The 17,383-nt window shown below is 34.1% G+C and overlaps 2 protein-coding genes across 2 annotated transcripts; one reads left to right on the top strand and one right to left on the bottom strand.

Moving 5' to 3' along the window:
- Positions 1-1,135: 1,135 nt before the first annotated feature.
- LOC119610138 (Fanconi anemia group I protein) lies at positions 1,136-8,614 on the bottom strand. The gene is made up of 14 exons (XM_037965248.1): positions 8,324-8,614; positions 7,806-8,260; positions 7,330-7,565; positions 7,162-7,271; positions 6,652-7,102; positions 6,502-6,590; positions 6,326-6,438; positions 6,003-6,268; positions 5,607-5,938; positions 3,759-3,923; positions 3,537-3,703; positions 2,751-3,477; positions 2,290-2,690; positions 1,136-2,222 (listed from the first exon to the last, which is right to left on the bottom strand). Exons 1-14 carry the CDS (start codon positions 8,465-8,467, stop codon positions 1,229-1,231), a joined length of 4,650 nt encoding a protein of 1,549 aa, XP_037821176.1. The 5' UTR covers positions 8,468-8,614; the 3' UTR covers positions 1,136-1,228.
- Positions 8,615-8,956: 342 nt separating this feature from the next.
- On the top strand, positions 8,957-14,557 carry LOC119610135 (exostosin-3). The gene is made up of 5 exons (XM_037965235.1): positions 8,957-9,553; positions 9,616-9,741; positions 10,102-11,733; positions 12,449-13,285; positions 13,352-14,557. The coding sequence occupies exons 1-5, from the start codon at positions 9,182-9,184 to the stop codon at positions 13,454-13,456; spliced, it is 3,072 nt and encodes a 1,023-aa protein (XP_037821163.1). The 5' UTR covers positions 8,957-9,181; the 3' UTR covers positions 13,457-14,557.
- Positions 14,558-17,383: the final 2,826 nt, after the last annotated feature.

The raw sequence follows: 17,383 nt of genomic DNA, 5'->3' as shown, positions 1-17,383 counted from the left end.
GTCTAGTCTATGCTCTGTAGTCTAGTCTATAGTCTAGTCTATAGTCTAATCTATAGTCTAGTCTATAGTCTAGTCTATAGTCTAGTCTATAGTCTAGTCTATAGTCTAGTCTATAGTCTAGTCTATAGTCTAGTCTATAGTCTAGTCTATAGCCTAGTCTATAGTCTAGTCTATAGTCTAGTCTACAGTCTAGTCTATAGTCCAGTCTATAGTCTAGTCTAGTCTAGTCTATAGTCCAGTCTAGTCTATAGTCCAGTCTATAGTCTAGTCTATAGTCTAGTCTAAAGTGTAGTCTATAGTCTAGTCTAGTCTACAGTGTAGTCTATGGTCTAGTCTATGCTCTGTAGTCTAGTATATGCTCTACAGTCTAGTCTATAGCATAGTCTATAGTATAGTCTATAGTCTGGTCTATAGTCTAGTCTATAATCTTTTCTATAGTCCAGCCTAGTCTACAGTCTAGTCTATAGTCCAGTCTTTAGCCCAGTCTATAGCTCTATAGGCTAGTCTATGCTCTATAGTCTAGTCTATAGTCTAGGCTATAGTCTAATCTATTGTCTAGCCTACAGTCCAGTCTATAGTCTAGTCTATAATCCAGTATATAGTCTAGTCTATAGTCTAGTCCATAGTCTATAGTATATTCTAGTCTATGGGCTATAGTCTAATCTATAGTTCAGTCTATGCTCTATAGTCTAATCTATTGTCCAGTCTACAGTCTAGTCTATAGTCTAGTCTATAATCCAGTATATAGTCTAGTCTATAGTCTAGTCCATAGTCTATAGTATATTCTATTCTAGTCTATAGTCTATTCTAGTCTAGTCTATAATCTAGTCTATTGTCTAGTCTGTAGCCTTGTCTGGAGTCTAGTTTTTAGTCTAAAGTAGTCTTTAGTCTAGTCTTAAGTCTAGTCTTTAGTCTAATCAATAGTCTAGGTTCAGTCTAGGCTTTAGTCTAGTCTTTAGTCTAGTCTTTAGTCAAGTCTTTAGTCTAGTCTTTAGTCTAGTATTTAGTCTAGTCTTTAGTCTATCCTGTAGTCTAGTATTTAGTCAAGTCTTAGTCTAGTCTATAGTCTAGTATTCAGTGTAGTCTATAGTCTAGATTCGAAAGCAGTAAACCATTCATTTCTTTTTTTAAAAAACAATTTATTAAACACACTTCAAGAGAACGAAACACAAAAACATAATTAAAAATGCAATTTAAAAAAATAGTTAGGTACACATACAAAAAACATTTATTTCCTTGCCTTAGTTTGACGACCACGTTTACTCTTCTTAGGCAACGGCTCCAGAGGAGGAGCACATAAAACATCTGGATCTTGTGGCTCAGAATCACGCAACGTACGTTTCTTGGCAGTTTTAGCATTAATTTTTGCTAAATTCTCCATTAGTTGAGTACAAGACTCACGATTACTTTCATTATCCAAAGTTTCAGCTTCCTCACCGGTGATTACAGTGATTTCGTTTTCATTATCCGAATCGATTTCGATAATAGTTTTTACTTTCGCAGATTTCTTGGAGGGTTTTTCCTTTTCCAGTTTTTTCTTTTTCGGTTTTTCCTCGGGTTTTTTGACTTCTTCATCTTTTTCGCTGGTATCAGTTAGTTTTCTTTTTTTGGGTTTAGTTTCTTTTGCCTGTTTAGACTTCTCCTGAGTTTTCTTTTGTGCTGCTTTAGAGGTGGTAGCAATCGGTGTTGAACTTCTGCTAGTAGTGGTAGTATCACTATCAGTTTCATTGTTTTTTGTGTTTTCTGCTGCCTCGTCTTCTTGTTCATATACTTTAGAGGTGGATTGTATTTCCCTGGACTCTTCTTCTATTTGCCGCAGTAAAGTTTCTTCTTCGTTTTCTCCCTCCTCACTGTTTTGTGCATTTTCATCTTCGTGAGTTTCATCGTTTTCAATTTGACTGCTGTGTGATAGAGTACGATCTATGGCTGCCTTTAAATCGGAGGTCTTAATGCGAAAATCTCTTACTGTGCCATAGTGCAGCAAATTAGCCAAACGATCATTGGTCTTTTTGGCCAACATTATAACATGTTTATTAAAGTTTTCTATGCATAAGATAATTTTGGGTATAAACTTTGTTTCCCTTAAAACTTTGGCTTTTTCAGCCTGGGGATTGATTTTCTTTTTTGTGGACTCTTCCAAAATGTTACTTTCAATATAAGTAATCAAGGCATAAATGTTGGAAGGTAAAGGTTTACCCACTACTCTCAGCAATAAATCAAATCTTTTTTAAATGTAATTAGAATTAAAATAAAGACCGTATTCTTATATTAATATGTATTAAAACTTACTTGGTTCCTTGTATGGACACCTTTACACCGCCGGCACAACATGTTAGAAAATGTTTGGCTAAGTTTTTCAAACATATAAAATGCTGCATTAGTAACTTCATTAAACCATCCATACTAGAGCCCAAAGGCAAACAAACATTTGTTAGGTTTTTCAAGGTATTAGAAATATGCACCAGTTGAGAGCATATTGAACGTTCCATAGACTTTAGACAGCCTAAACAATAGTCACGATCTTCCTCAGTTACAATACGACATTTGTAACTTAAATTATTGGCTTTTGTAATGAAATATTCTACATCTTCGATTTGTTTACGCAAAGATTCGTAAAGATACTGCAGACAGCTTTCGGCGGTAGTTTCGGTTATGGATTTCAAAGTAACATTTAATTGGGTGCATTGCTCCTGAAATGAAACAAAACAAATTAAGCAAATATATCCTCTTAATATTCCCAAACCACTAACCTCTTCTTCCGTTACATTATCCCTCACAAAAGACCACACCTGACCCAAATGCAAAGGTATTAGTTGAAAGAAAGCTCCCGAATGTGTCTTCTGTCGTTGTTTAAACAACAACTTATGCACTAAACCCAATTCTTTGGATTTGATTTCATAAGTTTTACAAAATTTCAATAGCCATGTATAGGATTCGGTGGTCAAACGATTGCCAAATGTTATATTATCATATAAAATCTCCAAACTAAGTAACAAATTATAAGGTATCTTGCGTCCCGCACTATCATTTAACATGGATTCATTAGCGCTTGTCTCCTCGGAAAATTCCTCCTGCATAAACTCATCCATAAGATCGTGTAAAATCTGTATGCATTCCTTACTCTTATCGATCATATAAAAATCGAAACCCTTAACAAATATGGTAGAAAATTTTGATTTATATGTTTCATTGGCAGTTTGTAAACATTGGCGAAAGCATTCCATCGCCAAAGAGGCAGTTTTTAAATCGAAATCTCGCCACAAAGAAGGCAAACGTTTGATGCAACGTTCATACACCACTTTACAGATATCGGTTAGATATTTTAAAGTCCTCTTACTATGCGCCAACTGCTTATAGGCCGGTTCTAAACGTATCTGTTCCACTTTAGCTGCTGCCACTTCCAAAACATAGCGCACCAAGGAAACTTTCGAACGTAAGGGTGCGGTACTATTGCGTGAGGCAAAAGGCACTATATCTCTAAAAAGTAATAAGAAATTAACGATTCTCCCATACTGATCCTTACAAAATACTCTTACTCATGCAGCAAACGCATTAATCTCTCGATAACAAATAAATCCCATATGTTTTCCGGTTGTGAGTGTATCTTTTTCACTGGTACTCCATTGACAGTAATATTTATGGTTGTGTTTTCACCTTCTGTGTTAGTTTTAGATTTCTTTTGTGTTTTCTTACTCGATAAGGTCTAAAATAAGGAGTTTCTTTATTAAAATCTAAATTTATCAAAATCGAAAATTTACCTTTAAACCTTCTGAAAGATGTTCATGTTCTTTGAAGAGCGGCAATAGTTGTTTTATATGTTCATTGCTTTGTTTCGAGGTTAAAACGCAATATGACATTAGACCCTCAATGAAGTTAAGTTGTTGTAATATTAATTCGTTTTTAAGGTGGGTTAGGGAACCAGTCTGGAAAATATTCAACCAAAATCGTAATCAAATTACATTTTCACAAGAAAATAATGAGATATCGTTCAGTTTTACTATTTGAGTTCTAGTTGAGTTCTAGTCCAGTTGTAGTTCAGTTCTAGTTCAGTTCTAGTTCAGCTCTAGTTCAGTTCTAGTTCAGCTCTAGTTGAGTTCTAGCCCAGTTGTAGTTCAGTTCTAGTTTAGTTCTAGTTCAGTTCTAGTTCAGTTCTATTTCAGTTCTAGTTCAGTTCTAGTTCTAGTTCAGTTCTAGTTCAGTTCTAGTTCAGTTCTAGTTCAGTTCTAGTTCAGTTCTAGTTCAGTTCTAGTTTAGTTCTAGTTTAGTTCTAGTTCAGTTCTAGTTCAGTTCTAGTTTAGTTCTAGTTCAGTTCTAGTTCAGTTCTATTTCAGTTCTAGTTCAGTTCTAATTCAGTTCTAATTCAGTTCTAGTTCAGTTCTAGTTCAGTTCTAGTTCAGTTCTAGTTCAGTTCTAGTTCAGTTCTAGTTCAGTTCTAGTTCAGTTCTAGTTCAGTTCTAGTTCTAGTTCAGTTCTAGTTCAGTTCTAGTTCAGTTCTAGTTCAGCTCTAGTTCAGTTCTAGTTCAGTTCTAGTTCAGTTCTATTTCAGTTCTAGTTCAGTTCTAATTCAGTTCTAGTTCAGTTCGAGTTCAGTTCTAGTTCAGTTCTAGTTCAGTTCTAGTTCAGTTCTAATTCAGTTCTAGTCCAGTTCGAGTTCAGTTCTAGTTCAGTTCTAGTTCAGTTCTAGTTCAGTTCTAGTTCAGTTCTATTTCAGTTCTATTTCAGTTCTAGTTCAGTTCTAGTTCAGTTCTAGTTCAGTTCTAGTTCAGTTCTAGTTCAGTTCTAGTTCAGTTCTAGTTCAGTTCTAGTTCAGTTCTAGTTCAGTTCTAGTTCAGTTCTAGTTCAGTTCTAGTTCAGTTCTAGTTCAGTTCTATTTCAGTTCTAGTTCAGTTCTAGTTCAGTTCTAGTTCAGTTCTAGTTCAGTTCTAGTTCAGTTCTAGTTCAGTTCTAGTTCAGTTCTAGTTCAGTTCTAGTTCAGTTCTAGTTCAGTTCTAGTTCAGTTCTAGTTCAGTTCTAGTTCAGTTCTATTTCAGTTCTAGTTCAGTTCTATTTCAGTTCTAGTTCAGTTCTAGTTCAGTTCTAGTTCAGTTCTAGTTCAGTTCTAGTTCAGTTCTAGTTCAGTTCTAGTTCAGTTCTAGTTCAGTTCTAGTTCAGTTCTAGTTCAGTTCTAGTTCAGTTCTAGTTCAGTTCTAGTTCAGTTCTAGTTCAGTTCTAGTTCAGTTCTAGTTCAGTTCTAGTTCAGTTCTAGTTCAGTTCTAGTTCAGTTCTAGTTCAGTTCTAGTTCAGTTCTAGTTCAGTTCTAGTTCAGTTCTAGTTCAGTTCTAGTTCAGTTCTAGTTCAGTTGTAGTTCAGTTCTAGTTCAGTTCTAGTTCAGTTCTAGTTCAGTTCTAGTTCAGTTCTAGTTCAGTTCTAGTTCAGTTCTAGTTCAGTTCTAGTTCAGTTCTAGTTCAGTTCTAGTTCAGTTCTAGTTCAGTTCTAGTTCAGTTCTAGTTCAGTTCTAGTTCAGTTCTAGTGCAGTTCTAGTTCATTTCTAGTTCAGTTCTAGTTCAGTTCTAGTTCAATTCTAATTCAGTTCTAGTTCAGTTCGACTTTTATTTTTTCAAACTTACCATATCTTCAAATTTAACATTCTTTCCAATAACTTTCTCCAAAGAAACATTAATTAAACGTTTCATTTCCCTGGTATCATATTCAGTTTCGAATTTTTCGAATATAACCAAACAATGACTAACAAACAGTAATAATTTACCCAAATTATCATGAATTTCAATTTCATTCTCCAAAGAATCTTTAGCCTTAACAATTTTATCAAATTTAATAGAAAACACTTGATCAACATCCTCTTCTACCGGAGCTTCAAAAAATGAACGAAAATGCCAGTCGATGAATTGTAAAACATGAGGCACCAGTTTGGGATTAAGTTCAACGGCTCGTTGTAAATCTGTTTTTAAAAGATATTGATAATTTGGAACAGAATTTAAAACATAGTGTCAGAATAGGCTTACTCTCATATAAAGTTATTTTTATATCCAGAGATTGATGAAAACAATTCCTTAGCACACCTATGATTTCCAAAGTCAACATATCAAAATGTCTTTGCGGATTACTACGATTACCCAAAGTCGCCTGCGACATTAGGGAAAAACCAGAAATGCTATGTTGGGTGCACATACCCGAAGCACTTAATTGGGAGCGCTGGGAGTTACTGTTGTTTAGTTGTTTTAAAATCATACAAAAACCATAAACAGCCATGCGTCTAGTTTTCATTTCACTTTAAAGAAATTTAAACAGTTAAAAAGAAAATTGAGTAAAATGTGTGAATATTTACCTGGAGCTCATGGCTTTTCTTAAAACTTCTATAAAAGCATCACGCACAATGGGTGATATTTTTAAAATAGGTAAAATAAAAGACATCATACGCATGGCTTGATCACCGGGAATCTGAAAATAGAAAGAAATTCAAAAGAATTCAAAAGTTTTGAAAAAGTTCGACACGGAACTTACCCATACGAAATAATCCATTACATAGTTAATAGTCTTTATACATTCAGAAACGGTAAAAGTATCAGCCACACTTAACAAAGTCAAACATTCTGCAATTGTTTTTTGTGAAAATTATGAAAAACTTTAAAAAAATTATATTTCTCATCTTACCAGAATATTGATTTTGATCCTGTTCCACAATCATCCATTCCGCTAAACGTTTTACTATACCCTGACCGAAGACAAAACGTTTACGTATGAACTTTGTAAGGAAACCAATAGCCAATTCATTTAGTTTAGGGCTATTTTTAGTTTTTAATAAAACAAAAACTAAATTAACCAAACCCGGTGTTACCGTATCCTTACCATCCTTATTTTGATCAATTAATACGGTAAATAATTGATCTAGATCGACACGCTTACGTTGTAAACTATCACGACACCAAACAGAATAATCAGACAAAGTACTTTCCTCCTCATTATTACGTATAACACTGCGCATAAAGGGTAACAGGACAGATGAAGATAAACGAGAATCAGGTTCACGATTAGCTGTAGTCATAGACAAAATGGCACTCAAGACAAAAGGGGTTAAAAGGACATCGGGCATGGCTAGGAAATTCTGCAAAGAAATATATAATAACTTTTGCAATAGAGATTGGAAACCTTAGAAATACTTACTCTTATAACAATACACATTTGTATTTCATTGATTTTATATTGGGTGCAATAATTCAAATGATGTAAAATGGTTTCCTCCGCTTCTCTTAGTTCCTTGTCAGAATAGGCATCTTTGATAAAGGTATATATTAATGATGATTAATAAAACGATATTGGCAAAACTCTTACCTATACTATCAAAATCGGTGGAATTACTACTCATATCGGAGAATAGTTTTTTGTAATAATAACGATGAAAATATTTTTCTAAAGCTAAGATGGGTATTATAATTTGTGGTGCTGTGGAACACATAGAGAATAATTGATATGACAGTGCTGGCAAAGCATCTGGAGCTAATGACTGCAAACATCCGGTAAATTTGTTAAGCACAATAATAGTTTCGGAGGGAGTCAAATGTAGCTCTCTAAAAGCAAGGACAATAAAGAAATCATTAGTTATACATAGTTCAGTACTAGTTCAGTTCTAGTTTAGTTCTAGTTCCGTTCCGTTCTAGTTCAGTTCTGTTGAGTTCAAAAGTTGCTAAAGAAAGATATTGCGAGTTCGAAACACACAAAATTTTCTCTAGAAAACTATATTTTGAGTTCGAAAGTTCGAAAAACTCCTAAAATTTTACAAAATGTTTCCCTTTTACCCCTTAACTTACCTAAACATATCTGCTATAGGTGTCATAACCTCACTTGGCCATTTCATTGCACAAAGATTCTTCACCGTCATATCACGATATTCTTTGCCACTCATCGTTATACTATTAACACTTAAATGCGGCATTGAGGCAAGCACATTTAAGGTTTCCGGCAATAGATCTTTCCAGCCAACACATTTCGGATCTCCCGTACGCAAGCCATCAATACAATGTTCTAAGATCTCTATTAATTGATCGCTGGGAAAGGTATTTAGATCTTGGCACAGGCGTGTAATCAAGTCATAAGTTTGTTTATAGCTTAGCTCAACTTTTAACAAGCCATCTAGGAAACTTTTAACGCAGGCAAAGCGTTTTTCTTTGGAGTCATAATTTGAGGGTTTAAAGCCCAGCAGCAAATAATTCCAAAAGGAGGTGCAATCATTGCGACCCAATTTAGAGGTAAGTAAAGAACATAACTAAGGAAGAGATCAAATGTTAGTTAAAGAGTTAAATCAACTTTTAAAATTTAACAAACTAACCTCCTTGGCTGTAGTCTTCTCGATTAGATTTTGGAGTTGCGTTATATTATGCTTTTCTCCCAGGCGTATTATTTGTCCATCTAAAGTTTTGTCTTGGGAAGATTCTTTGTAATTCCTGGATCCTACTTTTAACACCGATATCATGTTTGATATTATAAATACATAAAATAGATATTTTAAACAAATATAAACATAAAATTGTACGATTTATTTGACAAATTGCGCTTTTTTGCAAGAGATTTTGAAATTATTAATGAAAACTGCATTACCGACCTTTGGAATTCTGGTGTTTTGTTGTTTACAATGACCCTCAAACTGTAAATAAACAGCTGTAAGCAAAACAGCTGCCAGTAATAAACAGAGATGCCATATGAAAAATAACAAGAAATTGCTTTTGCAATATTTTTCAAAAATTGAAAAATTTTCTAATTTTAAATAAATAAAATAGAAAGATTAACTCTATTTTAGTATATTATAATGAGTAGTTACTTATTTAATGAAATTAAATTAATTAAAGCTGAAATAACGCTTGTTTTATGTAATTTATACATTATCACATCTGGCCACCTTATTAATTCTACTTTATTTACTTTTGTTTTTTGTCCCAACAACAATACCAAATGTCAAATTAATTTACTCTCAGCTGTTTGACTTTGATTTGAAAAATTAAGAAAAATTTAATCAGTTCACACACAAAAAATAACTCATCTTTAATTAAACTAAGAAAAATGTGCTAATATTACTTTTAACAAATAAAAATTTAACCATTAAACCAACAACAAATTGTCGGTGTTATTGAAAACCTTTTGGGGAGAAAGGTTTTTCTTTAATACACCTCCCAGGAAAAATTGCCACAACATGACAACATTTGACCTGACCTCCGTGACAAGTAGCCACAATAGTTCTTCTACGGCCCAACTAGCAGCCTCGTCGTCATCAGCAACTTCTATCAATAACGCCAGCACTTATCATTTATTAGACTCGGAAAGAGAACAACTAATAAAAACAAATACATCTTCATTATCATTATCATCATCGTCTGCAGCAGCGGTGGCAGCCGGTAATCCAACAACAACTACCAGTAATACTGCTTCTTTGGGTACCATTATAGCGGCTGTGTGCGGCGGTATGAATTCATGGTTTCGCCATTATCGCATTTATAAAACTATTCTATTGATATTGTTGCTGCTGGTACTCCTGCCTTTGTTTGCTCATAGAAGTTTATTGAATGTATGTAAATGTGTTTTATTTCTTTATGGAGCTTTTAATATTTGTTGTTTTTGCTATTTTAGCCTGACAATGATGTCCCTCAGTTGGATTTGCACAGAGCCAGACCTTTACTGGATGCTTATGAGGATTTTAGCTCCATGCGTGCCAGTGATTTGAAAATGAGAATAGAAGAACTGTTGAGAATTAAGGTAATAAATGTTTAAACTGAATTTTGCATCAGGAGTCTTCAATATAGGCTATTCCATAACTGTTCTATAGACTTCCATAGTATCGACTATATATTGCTCTATAGTATCGAATATATATTGATCTACATTCTCTGCTATAGACAGATAAATAGTTTCGATTATAGGCTGTTCTATAGACTCAATAAAATACTGCTCTATAGTCTTTATTATAAAAAATTCTATAGTCTCGATTATGGACAGTTCTTTAGTCTCAACTATGGACTAATCTATTGTCTTAATTAGAGATCGTTCTCTCATCTCTTGTATGTTGCATAGTATCGAATATAAAGCGTTTAATTTTCTCTTTTCCCTTGACTACAGAGCACTGTTTCCATAGAACTTCGTGAGCTAGAGGCGCGACGTCAAAAACTTCAATCAGACATCGGTCAATATAACCAGAAAATCGAAGAACTAAAACAGGAACTAATGCGTGAACAAACCGAACTAGAAAGATTAAAAATAAGCGTAGAACAAGCTCAAGTGGCACAGCGGGAAGCAGTACAACGTAATACACCCGATTTGGCATTACCACGTACTCTCTACCCAAATGTTTTGCCACGCAAAATGCCACCAACATCAGCACAAACTATGAACAGCTGTGAAATGCACAATTGTTTCGATCATTCTAGATGTAGTTTAACATCCGGTTTTCCTGTTTATCTTTACGATCCGGATGTGTATAATATCCTAAAGCCCGGCTATGATATTGATGGTTTCCTAAGGACTACCATTAAACAAACTTTGGGCTATAATGCTCATATTGTTAGGGATCCTAAGTTGGCTTGTATCTATTTGGTTCTGATCGGAGAGGCTTTATTTGAAAATGATTTAGTGAAAAATAATCGTTATGCTGCCTTGGAGGAGGAGGAGAAATATAAATTAAACTCTAATATGTCGGATAAATATGATGCCATTGATATGAATAAACTGTATAGGCTGCCTTATTGGGGTGGTGATGGTCGTAATCATGTTCTATTGAACTTGGCTCGCAGAAATTTAAATTCCAAGGCCACCAATGCTCTACTCAATCAAAATACTATGAGAGCTATAGTGGTACAATCCTCCTTTGAGGCCACACAATTTCGTGTCAATTATGATTTAATAGTGCCACCCATATTGGGTCCTCCAGGCGGTGATGTATGGCAAGAATGTGCTGCCATGGTGCCAGCCAGACGTACCTATTTACTGTCATTCCAGGGTGAGTTAAGACCTTTAAATGAACCCGTAAGAATACCACATCCTTTGGATGATTTCATTTTGGATCACTTAACGGAAATGTCTAAGGGACCTACACAAGATAGATTTTTACTACAATTTAAATGTGTTCCTGCCACCGAACAACATGATGAGAACTCTGTAGTCGACTGGGCTTTGTGCGGTACCGATTCATCCCGTAAGAATATTTTAAAAGATTCAACATTTGCTTTAATCTTACCGCCATTGGAAAAGCGAGTAAGTTCCACCTTAATGCTGGCACGCATTTATGAGGCTCTACGTTCTGGCGCCATTCCCGTTATATTGGGTGCCGATGAGGTGCGCTTACCCTATAGTGAAACTATTGACTGGCGCAGAATTGCCTTATTACTGCCTAAGGCTCGCATCACTGAATTGCACTTCCTTTTGCGTGCCATACAAGATGGTGATCTGCTGTTAATGCGCCGTCAGGGCCGTTTAATATGGGAACGTTATTTGAGTTCGGTTCAAGCTACCGTCGATACAGTTATAGCTAGTTTAAGAGATCGTTTGGGTATACCACCACGTCCGGTGCCTCCTGTGATAGCTCAAAGTGTTTTCAATAATACTTTTATCCCATTGAAATCTGATCCTCCAGTGGGTATGGATACAGAACCGGAGGAGTCTTTGGGTCCCATAGAACCGCCATATCCCAGTCCAGCTTTTAGAAGAAATTACACTATTTTACGGATGCAATCGAGAGAGGCATGGAATGATTGGGTGAGTTGAAAAGTTATTTGTGGACGGTTTTAAAGTCTACTCTATAAATTGTTCTAAAGACTAGACTAGACCATAAATAGTTCAATAGTCTAGACTGTAAAGTGTTATATAGTCTCGACTGTTCTATAGTCTAGTCTATAAACTGTTCTATAGCCTAGTATATAAATTATCCTATAGTCTAGACTATAAACTGTTCTATAGTCTAGACTACACACTGTTCTATAGTCTAGACTATAAACTGTTCTATAGTCTAGACTATAAACTGTTCTATAGTCTAACCTATCAACTGTTCTATAGTCTAGACTATAAACTGTTCTATAGTCTAGACTATAAACTGTTCTATAGTCTAGACTATAAACTGTTCTATAGTCTAGACTATAAAATGTTCTATAGTCTAGACTATAAATTGTTCTATAGTCTAGACTATAAACTGTTCTATAGTCTAGACTATAAACTGTTCTATAGTCTAGACTATAAACTGTTCTATAGTCTAGACTATAAACTGTTCTATAGTCTAGACTATAAACTGTTCTATAGTCTAGACTATAAACTGTTCTATAGTCTAGACTATAAACTGTTCAGTAGTCTAAACTATCAACTGTTCTATAGTCTAGACTATAAACTATTCTATAGTCTGAACTATAAACTGTTATATATTATAGTTTATTAACTGTTATACTGTCGAACTTGTGTATAATTTTTCTATTATTTTCAGGTCGATCCTTTTTATATGTATCCTCAATTACCCTTCGATCCCGTCTTACCTTCCGAGGCCAAATTCCTCGGTTCTCACATGGGTTTTCGTCCTATTGGCAAGGGGAGTGGTGGTGCTGGCAAAGAATTTAGTGAAGCTTTAGGTGGCAACTATCCACGAGAACAATTTACCATTGTTATTTTAACCTATGAAAGAGAACAGGTACTTATGGACTCATTGGGACGCCTCTATGGTCTACCCTATTTACATAAAGTAGTAGTGGTATGGAATTCACCCAAACCTCCACTAGATGATTTAAGATGGCCTGATATAGGCGTACCAGTAGCAGTGGTACGAGCTCCACGCAACTCGCTCAATAATCGTTTCTTACCTTTTGATGTTATCGAAACCGAAGCAGTTTTATCCGTAGATGATGATGCTCATTTGAGACATGATGAGATACTTTTTGGTTTTCGTGTTTGGCGTGAACATCGTGATCGTGTTGTTGGTTTTCCGGGACGTTTTCATGCCTGGGACTTAAATGATAATCATCATTGGAATTATAATTCAAATTATAGTTGTGAACTGAGTATGGTGTTGACGGGAGCTGCTTTTATACACAAATACTATATGTATTTGTATACATATCATTTACCTCAGGCCATACGCGATAAAGTCGATGAGTATATGAATTGCGAAGATATTGCTATGAATTTCTTAGTATCACACATAACTAGAAAACCACCAGTGAAGGTTACCTCACGGTGGACATTTAGATGTCCTGGCTGTCCAGTGTCATTGAGTGAAGATGATACACATTTTCAGGAACGTCATAAATGTATAAATTTCTTTACACAAGTGAGTAGCTATTAATATAACAAACTATTTATTGTACAATTTTATTACGGATTCTTTGAATTTTAGGTCTTTGGTTATACTCCTTTATTAAATACCCAATATCGAGCTGATTCGATATTATTTAAGACCCGCATACCGCATGATAAACAAAAATGCTTTAAGTATATATAAACTATAATTATATATACATTTCTGATTAAATAACTAGTTAATTTTAAGTCTTAAATGTTGCTTACAATTAAGTTTTAAATCATAGACATTACTAAACAAACGATTTTAATTATTAAAAGAATTCTATCTATAATTAATTTTTTAAAAAAAAGGACTGCATTATCAAATCAAATATCATACAAAATAAAACTAATAATTAAGGTGCAATAAATACTGATCAACAAACAAATTTATATTTACACAAATAAATTACAAATCCTGACATAATTCTAAACTCCTTACAAATGAGTTTAAAGGCAAGCTAATATTATTTAAAAAAAGTTAATTTTAATATATATTTTTGAAGCAAAACTTTCTTGTTGATCAGTGTTATTTTTAAACAAATTTTATTTATACTCGTAAAATTATACAATTGAGAAATTACCACAATCCTCTTTATTTTCTAATAAATGTGTCATATTAGTTTTATTTAAAAAGAAAAATTAAACAAATTTTGTTGTAAAAAAAAATTAAGCTAATTTTTAGTAAATATTATTTTTATAAAACAAAAACTTTCGTACAAATATATTTGGTTTATAAACTTTATATTATATTTTTATAACATGCTATATATAGACATTCTGTTTCAATTAATCATTATGGAAAATATCTCAAAAATGTTAAAACTAAACTATTTTATTCTAAATCTCTAAATATTTACCAAAATTGGTATTATACTCAAAAATTTCCTTCAAATTTCTATTATGTCCACATTCCTTACTCTTTATTGTAAATTCTTAACCAAATATTAAGCGAATAAAAGCTTGTTTAAACTTTCTATGTCCTTTCAATCTTAAGTTTTTGCTCACTATTCTATATCCTCTACTTTAGTACTTAAATACTTAACATCTTTGATTTAGTTTTAATTTATTTTCCAAATATATTTTTAAATACTTTAGTTTAGTCGTTTATAATACAATATCATTAGTATATATTTTTCCTAAACAGAAGCTAAATTAGCTTAAAACATATTTCCCTTTATTTTTGTACTACCAATGCATGTAATGTGTGTAAAGAAATTATACTTTTATTATAAGAAAATAAAGTTAAAGAAATAAATTTAAAACCTATAAACATTTCTTTAGAATTTGTTAGAACTGAACTATGAACTAGAACCTAACTGGAACTTAAATAGAACTGAGCTAGAACTGAATAACACTGGACTAGAACTGCACTAGAACTGAATTAGAACTGAACTAGAACTGAACTAGAACTGAACTAGAACTGAACTAGAACTGAACTAGAACTGAACTAGAACTGAACTAGAACTGAACTAGAACTGAACTAGAACTGAACTAGAACTGAACTAGAACTGAACTAGAACTGAACTAGAACTGAACTAGAACTTAACTAGAACTGAACTAGAACTGAACTAGAACTGCACTAGAACTGAACTAGAACTGAACTAGAACTGAACTAGAACTGAACTAGAACTGAACTAGACCTGAACTAGAACTGAACTAGAATTGAATTAGAACTGCACTAGAACTGAACTACAACTGAACTAGAACTGAACTAGAATTGAACTAGAACTGAACTAGAACTGAACTAGAACTGAACTAGAACTGAACTAGAACTGAACTAGAACTGAACTAGAACTGAACTAGAACTGAACTAGAACTGAACTAGAACTGAACTAGAGCTGAACTAGAACTGAACTAGAACTGAACTAGAGCTGAACTAGAACTGAACTAGAACTGAACTAGAACTGAACTAGAACTGAACTAGAACTGAACTAGAACTGAACTAGAACTGAACTAGAACTGAACTAGAACTGAACTAGAACTGAACTAGAACTGAACTAGAACTGAACTAGAACTGAACTAGAACTGAACTAGAACTGAACTAGAACTGAACTAGAATTGAATTAGAACTGAACTAGAACTAAACTAGAACTGAACTAGAACTGAACTAGAACTGAACTAGAACTGAACTAGAACTGAATTAGAACTGAACTAGAACTGAACTAGAACTGAACTAGAACTGAACTAGAACTGAACTAGAACTTAACTAGAACTGAACTAGAACTGAACTAGAACTGAACTAGAACTGAACTAGAACTGAACTAGAACTGCACTAGAACTGAACTAGAACTGAACTAGAACTGAACTAGAACTGAACTAGAACTGAACTAGAACTGAACTAGAACTGAACTAGAACTGCACTAGAACTGAACTAGAAATGAACTAGAACTTAACTAGAACTGAACTAGAACTGAACTAGAACTGAACTAGAACTGCACTAGAACTGAACTAGAACTGAACTAGAACTGAACTAGAACTGAACTAGACCTGAACTAGAATTGAATTAGAACTGCACTAGAACTGAACTACAACTGAACTAGAATTGAGCTAGAACTGAACTAGAACTGAACTAGAACTGAACTAGAACTGAACTAGAACTGAACTAGAACTGAACTAGAACTGAACTAGAACTGAACTAGAACTGAACTAGAACTGAACTAAAGCTGAACTAGAACTGAACTAGAACTGAACTAGAACTGAACTAGAGCTGAACTAGAACTGAACTAGAACTGAACTAGAACTGAACTAGAACTGAACTAGAATTGAATTAGAACTGAACTAGAACTAAACTAGAACTGAACTAGAACTGAATTAGAACTGAACTAGAACTGAACTAGAACTGAACTAGAACTGAACTAGAACTGAACTAGAACTGAACTAGAACTTAACTAGAACTGAACTAGAACTGAACTAGAACTGAACTAGAACTGCACTAGAACTGAACTAGAACTGAACTAGAACTGAACTAGAACTGAACTAGAACTGAACTAGAACTGAACTAGAACTGAACTAGAACTTAGGTAGGTAGGTAGGTAGGTAGGTAGGTTGATAGGAGGATGTATACTACATCAAATCCGAAGAAATACACCTAGGCCACTATCGGGCCTGTTGTGCGCTCCAATTCAAGAAAAAAAAAAAAAAAAAAAAAAATTGTTCACTGAATGTATTATTTTTCCATGTTCAGAAACTCAGTTTCCTGGACGTAATTCCTAAGAATCTTCCAATCGGTGTTGGTTAAGAATGTTATTTCTGGAATAACATCACTTCCAAGATACTTGGATCTAACTTCGACGAATGCCTGACAATGGCAAAGAAAGTGCTCCAGAGTTTCACTGTCCTCTCCACATGCTCTACATTCGTCTGAATTAAACGAAACTTAAACTAGAACTTAACTAGAACTGAACTAGAACTGAACTAGAACTGAACTAGAACTGAACTAGAACTGCACTAGAACTGAACTAGAACTGAACTAGAACTGAACTAGAACTGAACTAGAACTGAACTAGAACTTAACTAGAACTGAACTAGAACTGAACTAGAACTGAACTAGAACTGCACTAGAACTGAACTAGAACTGAACTAGAACTGAACTAGAACTGAACTAGAACTGAACTAGAACTGAACTAGACCTGAACTAGAACTGAACTAGAATTGAATTAGAACTGAACTAGAACTGAACTAGAACTGAACTAGAACTAGAACTGAACTAGAACTGAACTAGAACTGAACTAGAACTGAACTTGAACAGAACTAAGGGTAGGCGAATACAGCGTCTTCTGTAGCAGATTCTTCAAACACGCAAATTTCATGAATTGTCACTATTCCAAGCTTAGCGAGCTTACTCCAGACGATGATGATACAAGCCACATGAATAGCCATTCAGGCCAATCGTTACGGTATGGGTAGCATACAGCAGCCTCTATATATTAATAAGTCCTTATACTCATCTAACGACAAGGATCAAGAGGAAGAAGATAGTGTTGAAATTGCAAATCTTTCATCAAATGATTATATTCAATCTGGTATGTGCGGCTTTTATTTGTTGGTTTAGTTAAATAAAAATCGAGAGTCTTATTTTAAAGTG

Source organism: Lucilia sericata, unplaced genomic scaffold, assembly GCF_015586225.1.
Source record: "Lucilia sericata isolate MDLA Ls3-8-SP2 unplaced genomic scaffold, ASM1558622v1 Contig001125F_arrow, whole genome shotgun sequence".
In the NCBI taxonomy this organism is placed as follows: domain Eukaryota; kingdom Metazoa; phylum Arthropoda; class Insecta; order Diptera; family Calliphoridae; genus Lucilia; species Lucilia sericata.
This window is presented reverse-complemented; position numbering and strand designations above follow the sequence as displayed.

What these genes read in the sequence shown, in the direction of transcription:
- LOC119610135 (XM_037965235.1), top strand. Translation starts at nt 9,182, where the DNA reads ATGACAACATTTGACCTGACCTCCGTGACAAGTAGCCACAATAGTTCT. An exon ending in CTCATAGAAGTTTATTGAAT is followed by an intron (nt 9,554 to 9,615) that starts GTATGTAAATGT and finishes TTGCTATTTTAG; the next exon opens with CCTGACAATGATGTCCCTCA. An exon ending in GAGAGGCATGGAATGATTGG is followed by an intron (nt 11,734 to 12,448) that starts GTGAGTTGAAAA and finishes TATTATTTTCAG; the next exon opens with GTCGATCCTTTTTATATGTA.
- LOC119610138 (XM_037965248.1), bottom strand. Translation starts at nt 8,467, where the DNA reads ATGATATCGGTGTTAAAAGTAGGATCCAGGAATTACAAAGAATCTTCC. An exon ending in CACCGATTTTGATAGTATAG is followed by an intron (nt 7,272 to 7,329) that starts GTAAGAGTTTTG and finishes CCTTTATCAAAG; the next exon opens with ATGCCTATTCTGACAAGGAA. An exon ending in GTGTCCATACAAGGAACCAA is followed by an intron (nt 2,223 to 2,289) that starts GTAAGTTTTAAT and finishes CATTTAAAAAAG; the next exon opens with ATTTGATTTATTGCTGAGAG.